This window comes from Ursus americanus, chromosome 23 (assembly GCF_024610735.1).
Source record: "Ursus americanus isolate L20-20 chromosome 23, mUrsAme1.1.p, whole genome shotgun sequence".
NCBI lineage: Eukaryota > Metazoa > Chordata > Mammalia > Carnivora > Ursidae > Ursus > Ursus americanus.
The window spans coordinates 42,777,939-42,799,030 of NC_142149.1; the positions used below are offsets into that span (position 1 = coordinate 42,777,939).

Sequence of the window (21,092 nt, forward strand, 5' to 3'; positions counted from 1 at the left end):
AGTTACCAAAATATGGTCTATACTATCCGTAGCCAGTTTGAGGGTGGCAGTCTGTGCCCTCTCTGCTCCGTGAGATGTGTCTAAGGACCCTGGGGAAGTGGGGCGAGGCTTGGCACTGAACAGCAGTCTCTGAAGGAGAGATCACAAGCTCTGTGAGATTTAGCACGAGTCGTGGATACACTCCTAGGGCTGGAGGGTGGCCTGTAAACTGTTGGGCAGGGCACAAAAAAATTGAATGGATCATTTTCTGTCTGCCTTCAGCCAGCAGAGAAGGGAACTCTCAGATTCCCCAGCTGCCAACCTATAAATATTACAGACGTAGAAGCCACGGTTGTTAGGTGTGGCCCCGGCCTCCAGAAAGTGGCTGACCACGACTGAGGAGGAGAATGGGGAGTTCTCGGAGACACGTTGATTCGGCCCCATCTCTTAAGGCCCCGGCGGCGTGGGGCTGAGAAGTGTGTGTGTGGTCATGACTTGGGGGAGCCCTCAGTGGAGGATCAGCAAGCTGACCTGGAGGCCCTGTGCGCGGGCAAGCAGCGGCCAGCTCGCCGCAGCGAAGGAGTGTGCAGTCCACGCTGAACCCGGCTCCGCCAGCAAGCGTCCTCCGCCTGCGGCCAGAGCGCTGCTCCTCATTTGTTAGCTCCATGCCCCCCCCGCCCCCCGCCATCTGTGCTAGTCTCTCTTCCGGGTGGACCTGTCTGCTCTTCTAGCCCCCACCTCCTGCTTCCTCACTCTCAGGGTTATAGTCTCCCTGGCACCGTGTGTGTGCTGACCGCTTCCTTGATCACTGACCTCTCGAGGGAAGCCTTAGGACTCATTCCCGCAGGCAGCCTGGCAGGCACTGCTTGTTGACCTTGAGCTGTCTGCCTCTGGCCCCATCAAGCCAGAGTTGCACTAAAGCACAGTGAAGTGAGAGTGTAGAGAGAAGCCCAGGACCCTTCTCAAGGCAGCACCTAAGGAAGGGCCCTGCCGGGGAATTATCTGAGTTCAGATGAGACTCTGGCTTGGAGCTGTTGAACCAGGAAGGCTTCCTAGAAGAGGTGGCTCTGGAGCAGAGCCTTACCGAGTGGATGGCATTTAGATAGAGAGTGTCTATGGCAAAGGCCAGAATAGGACGCCTGTAATGTACTGTAGGGCAGAGAGGGCACAAAGGTCAGTGATGCCACCTCTTAGCGAGACTCGAGCACCGTGCCCCATGTCTCCTTGAATTTGACCCTTCGCACTTTGGAGCCTTTTGAAATTTTTGATTAAAGTTGTGATCAGTGCAATAGTGACACTCTCTAGACTGGCAGAGAACTCCCAGAGGCAGACCGTCCACTGGGAGTTCTGATGACCAGGCCTCACACCGGGGTTCATGACAGGCCTACCTGTGGGGAGAGGAACACGTGGCCCACGTGACTTCCAGCCCAGGGCCTATCTCCCTGCCTCTGCCTCCCTCCAGCCTCACAGGGTCACTTACAGTCTTTTGCTTCCTGGCATTCTGGGGGTTCCATGTGCATCGGGGGTCTGGTTTCTGTTGGAAGTGCATGTCGTTGGTAAGTTCTTGTATTGATCTTACCAGCCAGCTGCGCGTACGAGTTCATACAAGGACAGGCACTCCTCGGACGTGGCGCAGGTCCGGTTCTAGACCACCGTAGTAAAGCAATACCTCAATAAAGCCAGGCAGATTAATTTGGGGGTTTTTTGGTGCATATGAAGGTTATATTTACACTATAGTGTGGGGTTTTTTTTTATTGAGTGTTTATCGTGTACCAAACGTGGTTCCGTTTTCATATGCATTAAGTCATTAATCCTCACCATGTGATCAACACTGTGTGATAAAACCGTTGCTCTCTCCTGAGTCTAGTAAGTGTGCAACAACATTACGTCTAAAAAACAACGTACGTGCTTTAATTTAAAAAGTTTATTGCCAGAAAACGCTAACCGTCCTCCGAGCTTTCAGCAAGTTACTAATCACTGATCACAGATCACCGTAACAAATATAATGATGGTGAGAAAGCTTGAAATATCACAAGAATTACTGAACTGTTGACATAGAGACGTGAAATGAGCAAATGCTGTTAGAAAAATGGTGCTGATAGACGTGCTTGAGCAGGACTGCCACAAGCCTTCACTTTGCAAAAAACGCATTCTCTGAAGCGCAGTAAAGCGAGGTGTGCCTGGGCCAGGGCATATGAGTTTCTGCATCCCGCGGCCTCTGACGACCCAGACAGCAGAGGGAGAAATGCACAGCCTGTTGCCGGGGTGGTGGTGCCGAGGGCATGCCTTTGCAGCCTTGCACGGGCTGGGCCAGGGCAGAGGGGTAAGGGTGTGGAGCAGGGCCCACTGGGGCTCAGCCAGGGACCACAGGCTGAGCTCCACGGCCGTCCCCTCCTCCCTGCTGGTGTCTCCCGTGGTGCGTCCTCCCCTGCATTCCCTGTTTCCCTCCTCTCTGCCAAGGAACATCTCTGTGACACCGTCAAGTTCATAACTCCAAATGTCTGGGCGTCTCCCCCATCCCCCTTTCTTCTTTCTTCTTAGAAGAAATATCATCCAGGCTTTCTGAGAACCTGGCTTTGTTCTTCTAGAGTCTTGCTCTTGCCTCTTCCATTTTTCCTTCCCTTTTTTGCCTCCTTGTCTCTCATTCTCTCTTAGTTCCTTATCCTCCACTTCACGGAATGCTCAGGTCTCTCTAAGCCATAAAAGCTCGGGCTGCCATTAACAAACACTGTGGTTTAAATAGTTGAAATTTATTTCTCACGGAGCTGGAGTCTGGGACATCCAAAATCAGGGCGCTAGCTGATTCGATTCGTAGTGAGGGCTTGCTTTCTGGCTCGGGTATGGCCACCTGCTCGCTGTGTCCTCACATGGTGAAGAGAGCTCTCTGTTGTCTCTTCGTCTTATAAGGACACTAGCCTTGTCCAGTTAGGGGTGCCATCCTTATGACCTCATTAACCTTTATCACCTCCTCACAGGTCCATCCCCAAATACATTGGGGGTTAGGGCTTCAGATATGAAATTTGGGGCACTACATTACATCCCTGACAGCTACCATTCCTCTCTCTTTGTCCCAAACATCGACATTCTCAAAGACACTCGCATTGCTTTGGCTCCTACCATGTGACCTTCCTCTAGCTACAAGGGACACCAGCATGGTCAGGTCATGGTCCCTGTCGTCATGGAGCTTGGGGAATCTGCTTCCCCTCTTGTTCTTCCAGCCCTGGTCCTGGGCTGCAACTGGCCTCTCAGGTCAGGGCACCGCCCGTTCATGTTTTATTTAAGAAAATGGAATCCTGTGCTTTGCGTATGCCAGATGCTTGTCCATTCGCGAACTAAAAAAACAAAGGCCCCTGACCTCATGGAGCTTACATTCTTACTGAAAGAGACAGGCAGTAAATATAATTTTAAAAAATAAAAAATAAAGCATATGGTGTATTGAGTTATGAGTCCTGTGGGTAGAAAATAGAGCAAGGTAAAGGCATTGGGAGGACAAGGTGTGGGTCACAGTTTTAAATAGGGTCAGGGCCAGCTCCATGGAGAAGATGATGAGAGAATTCACTTGGGGGTGTCTGGGAGAGAAGTGTGTTCCAGGCAGAGCAAACAGGCAGCGTGAAGGCTCTGGGGCGGAACTATACCTGACATGTTTATGGAACAGTGAGGCCTGTGTAGCTGGATAAGAATGAGCAAGGGGGAATTTGGGGTGGGGGGTAAGACTAGAGAGGGACTTTGCAAATAAAACTTCGGCTTTCACACTGAGTGAAGCGGGCCAGCACTGGGGGGTTTGGGCAGAGGAGTCCCGTAAGCTAATGGTCGGGTCCCACTGGTTGCTGTGCTGAGAAGCAGGGAGAGGCGTTGGGATGCGGTTGTAGGCCTCCAGGGACAAGATGGCGGTGCTCGGGGAGGGAGAGTGGCAGTGAGGGTGGCAAGACATGGCGGGTTCTTGACGGAATTTGAAGAGGGAGTCCTAGAGTTTGCTAACAGATTCGATGTGGGGTGGGAGAGAGAAGGACGAGTCAGAGACCGCTCCACGGCTTCCTGCCCGAGCAGCTGGAAGAAGGCAGTCCCCGTCGGCGGAGCCGGGAGAGCTGTGTGCGCTGGACGTGGGGCTCGTGGACAGCAGCAGTACGGAATTCGGTTGAACGGTAGCTTAATTCTGACCATGTTACATTTGAGATGCCCATTAGACACTCAAGGGGTGGTGTGGCTGCAGCGGTCTGGAACTGGGAGGGAGGTGGGCCTTGAGATAGAAATCTGGGGTTTTCCAGTTGTCCCTTAAATTGGATGAGGTCTCACGGGAATGAGTAGGGATATTTACAATCCACTGACCTCCTTATTCTCTTGCTTCATTTGCTTTTGTTTTCGGACACTTGGGGCTACCCCTAAAATCCTTTCCCCTTCCCCCTCTCCTTCCACATCACCCCGTCACCTGGCTGTTTCCTGCCCCACTGTTTCTTGGATGTCTCGTTCCGCATCTCCTTCACGGAGGCTTGTCCCGGGCTCTTTGTGTTCTAACACACCTAGAACGCCTCCATTCCTTTGCACCAGGTATTCCTGCTTCGTCCCAGTGTGCTGGACGCGCCAACATGGCAGAGCAGCTCCCGGTTAACCTTCCAGAAGATCGACTCCGATAGTGGGATTCATCCCCTTGCCTAGAAGCCCTCATGGCTGTGGCCTGGCTTCCAAAGCTTTCCGCAGTCTGGTCTCAAACACCTTTGCAGTTCCATTTCTTACTTCTCCCCTGTCCACACCCTCCCCTCCCCAGCCCTGCCATCTCTCCTGGAGCAAACCTTCCTCTTGCGGACTCCTGTGCTCGTGCAGTCTCTTGCCACGTATCCCGTTCCCGAGCGTAGTTGCAAAGGCTGACTCTTTTCTCATAGATTGCTCCTTTAGGACAAGGAGTGGGGACTCGTAGGTTGCAAGCCAGGAGTTCTTTCCCTTCCTTCCCTCCTTTCCCTCCCTTCCTCCTTCCTCCCTCCTTTCTTTCCTTTCTTGTTCATTCAGGCTTTGCTTCAGGAATCATTTCTTAGGCATCTACCGTGGCTTTGAGCCATGTGCTCCAGCCGGGATGGAGACGGCCCAGGAAAGCAGGGGGCATAGTGGGGTGCCCGGGCCTGGCACCTGAGCCGCAGGAAGTCTCTTCCCAGCTCACTGAGGTTGCATGGGTCCAGCATCTGGGCTCCTTGCCCTCCACCTAGGATGGTCTTCGCCTTTGGAGCCCTTGTAGTTCACATCCCTGGTGTGGTATCATTTCTGAATGCTTCTCTTGAGTCTTAGAAGTGATGGGGCGCCTGGGTAGCGCAGTCATTAAGCGTCTGCCTTCGGCTCAGGGCGTGATCCCGGCGTTCCGGGATCGAGTCCCACATCGGGCTCCTCGGCTAGGAGCCTGCTTCTTCCTCTCCTACTCCCCCTGCTTGTGTTCCCTCTCTCGCTGGCTGTCTTTCTGTCACATAAATAAATTTAAAAAAAATCTTTAAAAAAAAAAAAAGAAGTGAGTAGTTCCTTGGGGCGCCTGGGGGGCTCAGTCAGTTAAGCGTCTGCCTTCAGCTCAGGTCATGATCCCAGGACCCTGGGATCAAGCCCCATGTCTGGCTCCCTGCTGAGTGGGAAACCCACTTCTCTCTCCCCCCTGCTTGCGTGCTCTCTCACTTTCTCTCTCTCTCAAATAAATAAATAAAATTGAAAGAAAGGGAAGGGAAGGGAAGGGAAGGGAAGGGAAGGGAAGGGAAGGGAAGGGAAGAAGGAAGAAGGAAGAAGGAAGAAGGAAGAAGGAAGAAGGAAGAAGGAAGAAGGAAGAAGGAAGAAGGAAGAAGGAAGAAGGAAGAAGGAAGAAGGAAGAAGGAAGAAGGAAGAAGGAAGAAGGAAGAAAGAGGAGAAAGAAAAGAGAGAAAAGAAAGAAAAACAATTATTAAAAAAAGAAGAAGTGGGTAGCTCCTTGCCAGGCTCTACCATCCCTTGGTTGGATTTTGCTTTTGTTTGCATCTGAGGATATTTAAATGCCTCCAGTCCAGCTCTGATCTCTTCGACCTTGATGAAATTGTCTATTCTTCTATACTCATCATAGTGTCATGGAACTCTGAAAATTATTTTTGATTGAATTCTGAGTATTTCTGAGCTTTGTGTGACTCTGGTTACAACTTCCAAAGTCATTCAACAGATGTGTTTATATGTATGTCTGGATATTCTGGGCTCTTTTTACTCACAGCACTTTTTTTTTTTTTAAGATTTTATTTTTAAGTACTCTCTCCACCTAACATGGGGCTCAAACTCATGACCCTGAGATCAAGAGCTGCGCGTGGGGCGCCTGCGTGGCCCAGTCGGTTAAGCGCCCGGCTCTTGATTTCAGCTCAGGCCGTGATGTCAGGGTCGTCAGATTGAGCCCTGCATCAGGTTCCACGCTCAGCGCGGAGTCTGCTTGGGAGTTTCTCTCTCTCCCCCTTCCTCTGCCCCTCCCCGTGCTTGCTTGCTCTCTCTCCCTCTGGTAAATAAAATTTTAAAAATGTCTTTATTGAGAAAAAGAAAAAGGGTTGCACCCTGCACCAACCGAGCCAGCCAGGTGCCCCTACTCACAACACTTCCAACATCAAATGTGTGTGAGGGTTTTTCTCCCCATACTCCCTGCTGGGTTCTCTGACACCACCTGGATGTCCTGCGAGTCAGTTGAATTCTGACACCATCTATGTGGAGTGCTCAGTCCCACCAGAACCCCCATACTGTAGACATGCATTGTTAAGTCCAGGCCTCCCATACTTCTGACCAGCTGGCCATAAATCGGGTTCCCATGACCCCCTCCTTGGGTTTGGTACTTTGCTAGACTGGCCCACAGAACTCAGGAAAGCAGTTTATTTACTATCATCAGTTTATTGTAAAGTCTAGAAGCCAGGAAGAGCCAGATGGAACTGATGCCTAGGTGTGTGGGAAGGGGCACAGAAGCCCCATGTCCTCTGGGCACACCACCCTCCCAGCATCCCCACGTGTTCACCAACCCAAAGCTGTCCGCCCCCACCAGTTAGGGGTCTTTCTGGAAATTCCATTACAAAGATAAAATTGATTAAATCCTTGGCCATTGTTGATGAGCTCAACTTCCAGTCCTTCTCTTCCTTCCCCAGAGGGCAGAGGTAAGGGGGGCCGGCTGGAAGTTCCAACCTTCTAATCAGGCCTTTCTGGCCACCAGCCCCCACCTTCTGAAGCTATATAGGGGCCCCCGGCCACTGGTCATCTCACTAACATACAAAGATACTTACCACTCCCAGATTTCAGGGGTCTTAGAAGCTCTTATGTCAGGATCTGAGACCAAATGTTGTAACAGGAGGTCCCTCTTACCCCTTCCGCTCAGGAAATTATAAGGGTTTTAGGGACTCAGTGCCAGGAACTGGGGATGAAGACCGATTGTGTATTTCTTATTACTTTACAATATCACTGTATACACAGCCTCCACACGTACGCAGGGTCGGTAGAGGGTTCTTGCTATTTTGAGGATCCGGTCTTCAGCAGATCCTGCCGGGCTGTGTCTGGCAGAGCTCACGCTCCGTGGTTGACTCTGTACCCCTCTAAGGCCTTCGAATGAAGGTGCATCCCCCCGGGTGCATCCCCCCGCCCTCACCCAAGCTGAGCCACCTCCACCTGGCCCGTGCCTTACAGTGAGCCTGTAACCTGATCTGATGGTCACTCCGTGTACCGAGACACATGAGGACGGAGCTGCCCTGTGTTATGCCGACAAGCTCCGATGAAAATGGGTAATGCGAAAAGAACCCAGGATCCTCTGAGCGTTCTGGAAGCTGGACCCAGAGCATCACTGGATTCCGAGCACCACCCAGCGTCCTGAAGGACGCCTTGCATAAAAATAAAATGCCTTGTCGAGGTGCCCATCCAGCTGGCCGTGGCAGCATCCAGATCTAGAGGTCATTACCAAACTGCTACAGGCCTCGATGAGCTTGCATCTGGCCTAGCCAAGCCGAAGGGCCTGCTTCTGCTGCTGCTGGCGGCGGCCGGTCGCTGGCTCCCTCTGGCGCTCTGGGCTGAGCCCAGGCCATGTTACCGGCAGCTTCACCAGGCCACCGGGGCTCACCGAGGCCCTGGCATTCCTTCGTCCCTTGGGAGCGGCCCTTTTACTGAGTCCTGCCCTCCCTACTCCCATGGCTTTATGCAGACTGGGGAATTTGCAGCCCTATAAGCTGTTTAAAAATGCCTTTCTAAGGAAAGGGTTTAGACACACTTGGCAAAAGGCAAATCGCATTAGCAATTGTCTAATCCTGGCTGTCAGAGAACACTGTGTTCTTTGCAGGGAGGCTTAGCACCCCTTCTCTCCGGGGTTGGGGGTCCTAGTGTTTTGTTCCTCCTCTCCCCTCCTCTGGCCCCAACCGTAGGGGAAGGCAAACAGCCTAAGGGCTGTGTAGGGGACCGAGTGGACAGAAGGAATACGCAGGCCCCACCTCCAGGAGAACAGCCCTGGAGCAAGATGGTGCTTCCAGCCTGGCTGGGGGTGGGGGCGGCAGCGTGAGGGCCTTGGGCTGCAGGGTCTCCTTCTTGGCTTCTCTGTCTCCCTCTTTCCCTGCTCCTTAGCTGTCTCCTTCTCCTCTTCCCTTTTCACTCCTTCCTTTTCTGATTCCCGCCATCCCCTTCTGTCTTTCCCAAACTTGGCCCTCTTTCCCATCCTCATCACAAAATGAATTTGAGGCAGGACCTACTGATTTTATAGAGACAAAGCGTCTGGCGACCGTGTTTTTCTGTCAGTGGAGGGTGAGGGGCCAGTGCCGGTGTGTTTTATAGACCCACATCGGTGTTTGAAGGGCTGGCCCCATGGGCCTCGCGAGGGCAGGCTGGGCACTGCCTCAGTGTCCTGTTCTGGGTGTCTCATTTAACTTGGAGAACATAAAGAAGAAAAAATAAGAAAGGACAAAGAATGAGAACAAGCACCCACGTGGCCACCCCCTAGAAGTGCCGGTTTTGCTTCGGGTGTTCACGATCTAAACAAATGGGAGCGTGAACACAGACAAAGGTGGGCTTCCCTCCGCAGCTCTTCCCCCGGGGAGCATGCTACCATACGTTTCATGTGTATCTTCATAATTGGTTTTCATATTTGTACTGCATATGTATGAATCCATGAATAATATATAGTCGTGCCGGGTGTGTTTTTTAGAAGCATACTTAAGTGCTGACATGCCGTAATATCATTCTGTAACTTGCTTTTCTCACTAAACATTATGTGTTCGAGATTTCTCCTTGTTGGTGTTGATATCTGGTTCATTTCTCTTCAGTGCCGAAAAGGGTTTCACTGAGGGATGGACCGCAGTTTATGTAGCCGTTAGGCTGTCGATGGGCACTCGGTTGTGTCTGGTTTCTCTGTATCACAGAACGGTGCCATAAATGTCTTTGTGCCTCCCGACGCAGACACACACCCCAGCAGCTTGCGGGCCAAGTTCAAGTTGGCCAGACCGAACCCTGCACCCTGCCTGGTGATTCTCCCGAGCTGCACCACCCAGACCAGCTGCCCTCTCCCTCCCTGAGCTCTCCAGGCAAGGGCTGCTTGGCGGGAGCCAGCAGGGGGTGCAGAGGGAGCTGCTGGAGGAAACTGGCAAGCGATGTGGCCAAGGCGTGCCCTGTGTATGGCGTCCCTGCCCCACTGCCCTCCAGTTCTTCTTTGCTTTTTACTTTAAGCTAATACAAATTTATCATAACAGCGGTTCAGAAAACTCAAATCCGTATTGCTCTCACCCACATTCCTGCCTTACTACACACTTGTTTTTCCTGTTCTGAGTCCCTTTTGGTCTCTGTCCACACGCATACGTCCTTACCCAGAGCTGTAATCGTACACACAGCGCTGGGTGTTCTTTCTACTTCACGGTACGTTATGAACCGTTCCCACCTTGCTGTAGTCCCCACGATGGGATCACGCGTGCTGACCTGCCTGCGCTCTTCCTGCCGAGGGACTGCTTTTCCTCCATTTCTCTTCCAGCTCCTAGGAATCTTGCGTGAGGACTCCCAGCCCCCTCAGATCTTCGCACCATCTAGAAGCAGAGAAAGAAAGCTCTCGGGGTGACAACCCTGCCCAGCTCCTGTCCCGCTGCCCAGGGTGCTGTATGACTGAGCTTTGCTGCCCCAGGCCCTTCCACTGCCACCTCCTTCAAAACCTGCTCTTCCCTCGGTAGTAGAAGAGCAGCCAAACTAAATGTAGGACAGGCTCGGGACACACGGCTTGGAGATTGTTCGAAAGACTCACAGCCAGGCTCCTCCCAGGAGGAAGCGGTTTGGAGCAGGCTTTTCGGCCTTGCTCTTTCTTCTGCAGGTTTTGCGGGAGGCCGCGAAGGGGACTCTTAGGCACTGCTTATGGCATGGCCCAGCTCCCCAGGGCAGGGGGCTTGAGGCAGAAGCTCTGTCCAGGAGCGTGGGTGTGTTACGTTCTTCCACGCAGCGTTAAGCTCGGATGGTGCAAGTGAAAGAACGCCAACCCCCCGCGTGGAAGACGTCACACGGTTCCCGGAACCCTCGCTGCGGCGTCGACATTGTCCCTGCCTTCTGTTCCCGTAGCTAACTTCCTCCAGCTAGCGCAGAGGCTGCTGTTCCTCTCACTAGACCAAGCACCAGTCTTCTGTAGCTCTGCCTTCCCGTGAGCCAGATAGTCAACCCAGGGATGACCAAAGCTAGTACCGATGAGCTCCCTCTGAGAGGAGCCAGTATTGATGGAGTACTCACTGGACACCAGATGCCCTGCTTGCAGCATTTGATACTTCTTGTTCCCTCCTCTTGTTCCCTCCTCACGCTGTCTCCACCTGCTGTGACAGCTGTGCAGATGAGGCTCCAAGGAGTTACGTGGGTGGCCTGGACCGTCCTTAGAATTCTCCCTGTACTTTCCTCAGCCATCCTGGCCATGCCAGCCGGGAGCCGACAAGCTCGAGCAGCGATGAGATGCCCCTCTGCATTCCCTTCAGAGAAGCCCCTCGCCGACGTGGAAGTTATTTTGTACGAAAGCATCTATTAGAAATTTTCCATTCCCTTTTGGTTTCCCATTAGAAGCTTTGCCCTATTTTCTCCTTAGAAGTCTCTGCTTCGGGGAACCTGCTTCAAGGGAGGGGAGCGGGGAATGCTTGCCTTGGGGAGGAGAGAGCAGAGGGGGTGGCAGCCCCAGCACCCCCCCCCCCGCCTTGAGGAGGAAGGGCAGAAAGCTGTGGATGCGGGGTGGGGGGCCTCCGTCGCCTACTTGCCAGAGCCCCCAGCCGCACTGGCCGGCTAGAAAAACCACCGGCAGACCAGGGCTCCTGTCAGCGTGGCCACTTGCAGCCCGATGACCGTAGGGGGGTGACTTGGCCAGCCGGGAAAAGAGGAGGAACCGTAGCTCTCACGGCTGAACGTTATGGGGAGTAGGGAAGCAGCGTGGCCGTGCCAGCCCCGGGCGCTCCTCTTCTTCCCGCGGCTCAGCCGAGACTGGGTGACGGCAAGGGGGCCTGGCCCAGGGCGTGCGCCAGAGAGGGCCTCTCGGGCTTGGTGTCTGACTGGGGTTCTTTTCCCACCTGCTTTCTGTTGATGCACCGCAGGTGTACACGGTTCCCTTGGGCTCGTCGACGTGGGCTTCGGTGCTCAAAGCACAAATACGAGCGGGGCCTTTGCTTTTGTGCAACTGCGGGGAACGGCGGGGAGAGCCAAGGCCCAGGGGTGCTGTTCCTCGGTGGAACCAGCGGAGGACGCCTCGGCAGCCCGGTGGGGGCTCCCTGGCCTTGTCCTGCTGGGCCCTGCCGGCAAGGACTCCAGAGATGACACTGCAGCCGCGGTAGCCGAGAAGGCCGCTTAGAAAGGAGTCCCTTGGAGAAACTGAGGCACCCAACCAGGAAGTGGGTTTCTTTGCCTTCAGATTTTACTTTTCTTCCCTTCTCTGCCCTCTGTGCCTGCTCGTCCTCCACAGACCAAGTCAGCGTCCCAGGTCTGGGCTACGAGCAGGCCCGCTGCCCTGTCTGGTCGTAGCCGTGGGAAGTCCCCGGTCAGCCCAGCACTGGTGACTGCCCGATGTCAGAAGCACAGCAGCTCTGGTGAGAGAACTCTGCCAGAGCACACTGGACGTGGGGCATGGCGATGGGCGGCCTCGGGGTTGGGGAACCCAGATGCTGGAGGCTGACGTGCAGCTGTACGGACGAGGCTGGAAACACGCCAAGTCTCTTGTGCTCCGTGTGACACACACCTCAGGAGGCCTGGCTGGCCCTGAGAATGTTCTCAAAGCCCGCAGGAGCCGAGGCTGCACGCGTCTGCACATGATGCGGTGGGAATGGCGGTTCTCCAGAGCCCGTTTCTCTCTCGACCTGTTCTCCAACACGCCAAGCCACTTCTTCTAATAGGTGTGAACATAATGGACTTGTTTAAGTCCTTTTGAAGACAGGCCCACCGCTGCATGCCTGCTGCGCCAACAGCCGTGCCAGGCTACAGAACACTAGGGCCCTATTCCTGGTCCCTCGACGTCCGTCCTCTCCCCCCACAGAGAAGCAAAATGTCAGTGGAGCAAATTACTCAGTGAATGCTTTGGAGTCTATAAATATTAAATTGCTATGGCTTTCACTGGCCCATATAAAATTAAAGCTCTGGTCAGCTCCAGAGGAGGGCTGGCTGCTTAGGAGGAGCGGGGGAGGGGAGCTGCTGCCAGGGGAGAGACAAGTGTCTCCAAAAAGGGCAGAGCCGTGGCTGTGGGCTGTGGTTGGTAGGGGGCACCCTGGCTGGCGGAGAGGCAGCGGGCAATGGGGTACAAAGAGCCAGGAGGTAGAAATACCGAATGCGACTGTAACCCAGGATGGGGTTTTCTCTGGTGTTTCACTTGGGGCTTTATGGTTGGGGATGTGTGTGGTTTGCACAGAGTTTTATGTCACGTTTCTTACTCTAGCCCAGGACTCTAAAGTCAGCATGCTCCCTCGAGGGATCGTCCCCCTTAGAGCGGGTATTGGAACCCTCCGCAGCAGCAGGGCTGGCGATGGGGGTGGGGTCGCCAGCTCACTGGCAGCCAGCTGTCCCCTGTTGTGTGCAGCCCCTGCCCCAGGCTCCTCCCCTCTGGCCCCAGTGCTCACATTGGCGGCGCGGCCTCCTGTGTGCGGACTTCCGGCCTCCTGTGTGCGACTTCCGCAGCACTGACCTGTGCTGGCTTGCGTATACAGCAAGTGCACCACGTGGGACTGTGTTCACGCCACTTCGGTTAGGTTTTTAGGTCCCCTGCAGGTGGCAGGGGTATCTTCTGCTTCTTTGGGATCTCTTGAGGATTTATTGAGTGCTTCTATGTGCCAGGACCCCGTGCTAAGTTCTTTGAATGCACGACCTCTTTGATCTTTACAAAGTGGGAGAAGGAGGGAACTGTCCTCCATTTACCACATTGCAGTGGAGGACACTGAGGCCAGGAGAGGGGAAGTGAGTTGCCGGCTTCCTTGGAGAAGTCGCCTGCAGAGCTGTTCAGTGGCTGAGCCTGGAATCTGTCCCAGCACTCCCAGCACTTCCCGACTCTCAAGCAAGCTCTCTCTCCCATGCAGGCATCCCCACCCTCATAGTGCTGGACCCCCAGGGGGAGGTGATCACGCGGCAGGGGCGTGTGGAGGTGCTGAACGACGAGGACTGCAGGGAGTTCCCGTGGCACCCCAAGCCCGTGCTGGAGCTCTCCGACTCCAATGCTGTGCAGCTCAACGAGGGCCCCTGCCTCGTCCTGTTCGTAGGTAGGAAGCCTGGCAGGAGCCCCAGGGTGGGCTGGAGGCATGGACCTCACTTGTTGCGGGGGAGGGTGGGTGTCTGTCCCTGCAGCTTCTTTCTGTCACGAACAATGCCAAGCCTGGGCCTTTGTCTCTCCCAGCAGCCTTGCTTTTGACCCCAATGATTTATTCATGGCTCTGCCCCTGCGGGAGGGGTTCTGGGAGCTCCCCCTGTGCTTTCCTTCCTAAACCGCCAGCTGGGAAGAATAGGTCAGGCTGGAGCCCGGCCCCCACGACCAGACCCATTGTTGGAAGGAGGCGGGCTGCGAGCACAGCAGCTGCAGGGGCTGGGCCCCCTTGGGCGAAGCCCCCCCACCCCCACCCAGCCTCTCTGTGGCCAGGTCCCCCCCTCAGTCTTCCCACTCTCTGCTCAGTGGGTGACTGCTCTGTGGAGCAGGAAGACACCAGAACACCCCCTGCAGGCTCCCTGCAGCCCTGTGGGATGACCCCTGTTCCTTTTGCAAACACCACTGCTGGCCAAGGGCCACCTCACCTTCTGCCTTGGGACGTGTTACTCAGCTCCAACTCAAAATAATTTGGGGTCCTAGGATCATGGCTGAGATGCTGCCATGCCCACTTTATTGATGGGGTTGGTAGGGGAGGTGCTCTGGAAGTCTGCCGTGGGGGCCCCCAGGAGGGGAGCCAATATGCAGACTCTCAGGAATTCTTACACAAACTGACTCGCAGGCGGCCCCTGTGCTTGGAGAACAGAGGCCTCCTGGGGAAGGATGGCCTTGGGGAATCCTTGTCCTGCTGCTGGCTCACACACCCACGTCCAGGGGCTGCTGGGAAACAGTTCTGAACTGAGGGACAGCTGCATCTCACTGGCCCCCTGTAGATGCTGGTAAGGAGGTCCCAGAGAGGCAAAGTGAGTTCCAGCATCACAGAGCGGATTCGATGTGGATCAGGAATATGTCCTGCCGTGTCTACGTGCTGCGGCCGGCCCCCCAGGGCAGTGTGGCACTGCTGGGTGAAAATCCTGCTGCCTGCCTCCCCTTCCCCTCTTTGCCCCTTGGGGAGTTGCTCTCGTTCTGGGTTACAGGGTCCGGCAGGAGTGAGCCCCAGGGCCCCGGAGTGTGGCTGCCCCCATGTTGCTCTTTCACTGGAGGCAAGAGATGCCTAAAGGGGGTTCTTGGGCACCCGGGCAGGCAGTCCATCCCTTCCCAGGCAAGTCTGGCCATCAGTGAAGTTGGCTTTCCAGGGGTCCCGGTGCCACCGCATTGCCACCAAAGCTGCTGACCGGACTGCAGTCCTGACCCCCCTGCCACCACCACTTCTGCCATTTTCAATAGGAAGTTAGACCGGAGTTCCTCCTGTGGTTCTATGATTGAGAGAAAAACTACCAGGACCTCAGGTTCTGGCTTCAGGGAAGCTCGGCTTCCAAGGCCAGTTTGTGCTGAATGCGCTGGACAGAGTCGTGGTACTTGGGGTATTAGTGACACTCGATGAGGTGAGTAGTTGCTGCGGGAGCGTGGTGCAGTGGTGCGCATGCGCTGCGGACACGCCCCCTGTAGCCCGGGGCGAGGCCTGTGTCCCAGGGGAGATTGTTTCCGTTCAGGGGCTGCCCAGATGGGCGTTTCGGCCCAGGACCCAGCTCCCTCAGGGGGCGCCACTCCATCTGTTCCACAAACCAGTGCTTCTCGTGTCTCTCTCTCCCCATTACAGATTCTGAGGATGATGGGGAGTCTGAGGCAGCCAAGCAGCTGATCCAGCCAATAGCCGAGAAGATCATTGCCAAGTACAAAGCCAAAGAGGAGGAGGCGCCACTTCTGTTCTTTGTGGCGGGCGAGGTGAGTGCGGCTGGGGCCCGGCCCGCAGGCTGCTCAGCGGGCCAACTCTTGGGACACGAGGGATGCGGCTCTAGGGGACGTTTGAAGGAGCTCCGGGATCTGGGGTGAAGAGCCCACAGACAGATTTCCCGCACGGAAAGCCATTTCCTGTCGCTGCTGTACCTTCCTCCCTTGTTTGCCGCTCAGCAGCCTCAGAGCAGCAGGACGGCCCCCGGCTCTACCCCCCAGGCTGCTAGGACGAGTGGCAGCCACAAAGATGGTCGTCAGCACTCGCTCCCTCCCGGCTGGGTCCACACCAGGCCCTGGATGCTTGACGAAGCGTCTGCTTGGCTAGTCCCTCGGCCCTGGCCTGCAAAGTGGGCGCGTCACAACTCAGACCTGCATCTCCCCAGCGGCCCGGGAGGCTGCTGAGCTTGGACACTGGGGCTTCCCAGCCTCTCTTCACCCCAGCTGGGATGGACCGCGCGGGGATGGACCGCGCGGGGGCCTTTTCACAGGGTGAGAAGGCCGGGCGCTGAGCTGGGGCCACCTCCCGGTGCAGGCGCCTGTCCTGCCGGCGCGGGAGTCCCCGCAAGCCGGCGGCCCCGCTCTGGCTCAGCCCCCACCCCCGGAAGCCCGTGCACGCGTGCTCTGCCACCTCCCCCGCCCCGCCGGGCGTCGGCCTCAAGCTGACTGTTGACCCACACACTTTGGGAAGCCCCCTGTCCTCTTTCCACCCGTCCGTATCCCCAGTTGGTCGGAGCCCAGCACTCATTTGATGCTGTGCTGTTTGGCTCCGAGGAGAGCCAGCACGGCCAGACACCCTGAACCCGCACCCATTCATCACCTCTTCAGTAGCCACCCCTGCCAAGCCCTGCCGGGCCCCCGGCAGGCAACTGAAGTCACCCTGCTCTGCGGTGGGGTGGAGGGAACAAAGCAGGTTCACAGGGCCCTGCCTTGGGGCTACCTACGCCCGCCCCACACAAAGCACAAATGCAACCTGCTCTTAATGTATTAAAGTCTAACCCCTTTCAAAGGGCTGTGAGAGAAGAGATGGGTGCAGAAGAGAAGGGGCCGAGCCAGGGGCTGGGGTGGGGCTGGGGAGCTCCCGTAAGTGCGTGAGGAATGTGGCCGAGAAGGCGCATTTGCAGGTCTCCCGTGTACCAGGCAGCCAGCCGAGCTCCATGGCGCCCTCCCATTTGCTCCTCACGGCGCTGGCCGGGAACGGCACCCCTGGGTTTCACATGTGAGCAGCGCAAGCCTTGGGGAGCGCGCCGGGCGGCTGCAGGTCTGGGCTCTCGGCCGGCCGGGCTCTGCGTACTTTCTGGCTCACCAGCTGGCTCGCACCTAACCCCATGCAAGCCGTTCTGGAATCCGTCTTACAGACGACAAGGCCTGGGCTCCCAGAAGTGACTTACCAGAGCCCCACGTTAAGTAGGTGGTGCAGAAGACTGAACGTGAGGTCAGCGGGACCCCAGAGGCAGTGTTCTCACTCGCTCTGCCCACGTGGTCCCGCAGGTGGCCAGGCCCAGAGGGCAGGGTGCCTGCCCCAGGACAGAGGAGGGTCTGACGGAGTCATCCACTGCGCCAGCTCCCCACCTGGCCATCCTGTCCTTCCTGTGCACTTCACCTGGGCTCCTGGCCTTGGCAGCTCTCTTGGTCCAGTTCTCTGGCCTCGTGCACCGAAGCCAGGCGTCATGGAAGGGGATGGGTGCGGGTGCCGGGTCATCGAGCACCGATGGAGCACCTCTGAGCCAGCACTCTGGCCCTCTCCCACTCCTCGCAGGGCTAAGGGTGTTTGTCGTGATCCCCCTGCTCTGACAGGCAGAGGTCATCCCTTCTGAAGCCTTAGTGGATGTTAAAATTCACCTCCCCGTGGTTTGCTCCCAGGGAGAGGGGCGGGGCCGCAGCCCTGTGCTCAGCTTGGCCCAGGCCTCCTCATGGGAACTCCGTGTACAGTCGTCGTGTGGTTGCCTCCCCTCTGCTTAGCATGAAGATCGTTTATTAACCCACACGGGGGGCCCGGGTGGGGCCAGCAGTGCCAGAGACGCTGACTCACCCATCATTGCCGGAAGCGCATGCCCTTTCTAATCATCTTCCTAAAGATCTGCCCTTTGACAAAGGAATGGTTTTTTGAGAAACCAGTGAGTGGTAAATTCCATGCCTCCTGCTTGCCAGCATTTAAGGCCAGGAATGCCCCAGCCCTTCCTGTGCAGAGGGACGTGGGTCTCCGTGTGCAGCTCAGAGGCTGCGTGTGTGTTTTGTGGTGAGACGGCCTCGGGGTGGGTGTAGAGTCCGTTTCCTGCTCTCTGCCAGATTTGGGTCGGTAGCCTGATGGGTAATCTCAGATGCTTGCTCCCTTACAAAATCTTCCGCTAGTCTTTGGGTTTCTGGGTTTGCTTTTGGACTTAATAAGGAAGATTCACCGCAACAGTCCGTGGGAGTGTGACCGACACTGGCACCCGTGTAAGCCTCGGGAAACGCCTTCTGAACGGCCGTGCTTCTGACTCCTGCCCTCCTGAACCCCAGGGGTGGGGTGGGGACAGGAGCTGTTTCTGTTCAGAATTCCAGAGCTGGAAGTGCAGATTGGCCTCAGATAGCCACAGTGGGGCTGCAGATAATTGAGAGGTAATGGCAAAAGGAAGTGATTAAAAGACAACACATTTTTAGCAAGCACAGGACACGTGGAAGTTGCTTTTGTGCTATTGAAGGAAGAGGCCTTGTCTGGTGGTCTGCGGAGATGCAGAGAGAATTCTCCAAGGCAGGGTCGAGTCCACTGCTCCCTGTTCTGAGAGCCCATCTTTCCCGGAGGGCCACCCACTCTTCAGGACACTGGAGTGGTGGCTTTCCATGCCGTCTGGGGGACCGGGGTGGGGGCCAGGTGACTCTCTACCCTCTTTCTTGAACACTTACGGGTTTTCTCTCCCTCTGGTGACTTCCAGGACGACATGACTGACTCCCTGCGCGATTACACCAACCTGCCCGAGGCTGCCCCTTTGCTCACCATTCTGGACATGTCGGCCCGGGCCAAGTATGTGATGGACGTGGAAGAGATCACCCCTGCCATTGTGGAGGCCTTTGTGAATGACTTCCTAGCAGAAAAGCTCAAACCAGAGCCCATCTAGGGGGGCTCCAGCCTCAGGAGACGTTATTTAAAACTCGGTCTTCTCCTCTTCCTCCTCCCCTTCCTTCCCTCCTCCCTTGGACTTTTCCAGTGTGTCCCGAATCACACAGCCCAAGTGTCCAACCTCTCTGTGGTGCCTTGTTTTCTGCATTAAGTCCTCAGCTAGCACCCTAAGGTGCACATCCTCTCCGCAGCAGAAGAACCCACCGTGTCTGGAGACTCTGCTTGGGATCCACGGGGCTGGCAGAACCCGGCCAGAACCAGGACTGCAGCCCACTCCCAGTCACTAGCTCTCGGGGAAGTATTTGCCGGGTGGTCTTGTGCCGAGCAAGCATGAAGGACAGCGCGCTGGTGCTCTGGCCCCGCCCCCGGTGTCCGCCCGCTCGCGCAGGGCCCAGGACAGCTCAGTGACACACGGACGTTTGTGCAGGTGGAGCAGGGAAAGGGCCGCGGCCTCGCGAGGCCTCAGCTCGGAGCTGCTGATGAGAACACCATCCTCTCTCCTAAGTGACTTCGTCTATCTTGGTGTGAGGGAAAGACACCAGCCCGGCAGTCAGTTCTTGGGCAGGGGATCTCAGGATCTCAAAGGAAGCTTGTGTTCTTTCTTGGTGAGAGAAAGGGAAGCTCTGGTAGTGGTTCATGTACCAACTGCTTACTCTGAGCTCCTACCACGTGACAAGAAAGAGCTGCTCGTTTTTTTCCTTACATCTGCCTTCCTTGATCTTACCTTCTCCAAGTTTCTGCCTTCTCATATGAACAGCCTCTACCGTCTTGGAATTTTGTTAATAAATTCTTCCCCCTTGGACAGCTTCGCGAGAGGCACCCAGCCCTGTGTTTTTAGAGGAGCCCCGCCTCACCAGCGCAGACCTCTGACTCGGCCCAGCTCTGGGCCCGGGGCCACTGCAGCTCTGCCGAGGTGCCTGTGTCCGCCTTTGGTTACCTGTCATCCCTCTTTTCTTTTCAAAGCAGAACTGAAACAAGAAATTACCAGAAGCCTAGCTTTTTCCTGAGAACCTGCACAAAGAGCTGTGTCCTGGGTGGCCGTGGGAGCAGAGGACGGGTCAGCTAAAAGTAGGCCTTGGATTCCCTCGGCGAGGCTCAGGTAGCTTGGCTCCCACAGAAGGGAGATAACAGCTGTGTCCTTGGCACGTGGGGTAGAGGGCTTTGCCTAGGGGGTCACAGGGTTTGGGCCTCTCTCGACCAGGCCTTAAAGGTCTTTCATACCCTTGGCTCCGCCTGTCAGCCGAGAGCACCGATTTGGAAAACCTGGCCCCCCACCCGCTGTTGGCACCACTGCTCCTTCCTGAATTGGATCGCTGACTCGCAGTTCGGAGGTACAGTTAGTTGGTAATAGACAGTTACGTGATGTCACGAGCCTGAAATGCAACCACCTAGTGAGAAATAAAGCAGGCATCTCGGGACGTTATCAACGACTTGGCCTTTCCTGTGCTTCGTAACAAAAAGCTTTTTGCTTATGGCGCTGGGCTCTGGGGAGGGGGTGGGCGGCACGTACGAGATCCTCGTGACTTCTCTGGATGCCTTAGTAGCAGAATTGTTTCAGAATAGTTTCAGAATTGTCCAGAACTGGCCCTCTGTCGAATCCTTCCGAAGCTGAGGCGCTCCTCTGGCCTAGAGCACCGGAGGCCGGTCCCTGCTGGAGCCCCGGCTGCCATCTCTCCTGGTTCCACTTGTGCTGGCGGAGGGCAGATTCTCCGATCACAGGCCTAACTGTGGACACTGGTGCTCAGGCCCTCCCCACAGGGGAGCAAGGGCTCCGAAGCCTGAGGGGGGCAGTTGTAGAAACAAGGAATCCCACGCAGGTCTCCCTGTGAAGAATGGGCAATAGCAGGAGACCCTCCACCCTGGCTCTAGGCTGGGCTAGGGGCTTCCGTGGGAACCCTGCCAGTGCCTCCTCTGGGAGTGTGGTGGATGCGGGGACAAGGTGAGCACCACGCACTTGGAAGATGGAGTTCTGCCTACGTCCCCGTATCATGATAGCCTTGGAGGAAAAGTGGTCTCTCTCAGCAGCCACTTCTCTTCTGGTGCAGAAGGAACAGAGTCCAGTGAGGGGTCCCTGTAGGTCCCTGTATGTCCCTGCAGCAGAAAAATTAGGTCATCGTGATTCTTCTACGGCCTTACAGGGCTGACTGAACTACTTGCCCCCGAGGGCGACTGGATCCTTGGCACCAGATGCCCCTCTTGGAGTGGGTGTGTAGGTTAAGGGCAGTGGGAAGGTTGACTACACGAAAGCTTTAGGTTTGTCGAGTGGCCGCGTTGAGGGGAAACGCGGGGAGAGGACCCGTTCACCAGTGCCAGCAAAACCCCGTCTCAATAGTGCAAGAGATTTTAAAGGATCCTGACGCAGACGAAGTGGGTGGCTTCCCAATTCCCACTAAGCAGCTCAAAATTCCTTAATTCTTGTCACTAATTGGAAGCAGGTTAAAACCCCGGCTGTGATCTCTTCAAGGGCTTCCGTCAGCAGCAAGGGAAGCCGTGCCCCGGCCGCTGAGGCAGGAA

At 55.9% G+C, this 21,092-nt stretch overlaps 1 protein-coding gene across 1 annotated transcript in view; it reads left to right on the plus strand.

The window, feature by feature from the left end:
* NXN (nucleoredoxin) overlaps nucleotides 1–20,001 on the plus strand; it is a 148,417-nt gene extending 128,416 nt beyond the window's left edge. The window contains exons 6-8 of the mRNA XM_045773645.2: nucleotides 13,470–13,649; nucleotides 15,348–15,472; nucleotides 18,394–20,001. Of these exons, the coding sequence (XP_045629601.1) occupies nucleotides 13,470–13,649; nucleotides 15,348–15,472; nucleotides 18,394–18,576 (488 nt within the window). The 3' untranslated portion in view covers nucleotides 18,577–20,001. The remainder of the gene's footprint in view (nucleotides 1–13,469; nucleotides 13,650–15,347; nucleotides 15,473–18,393) is intronic.
* The last annotated feature ends 1,091 nt before the right edge of the window (nucleotides 20,002–21,092 follow it).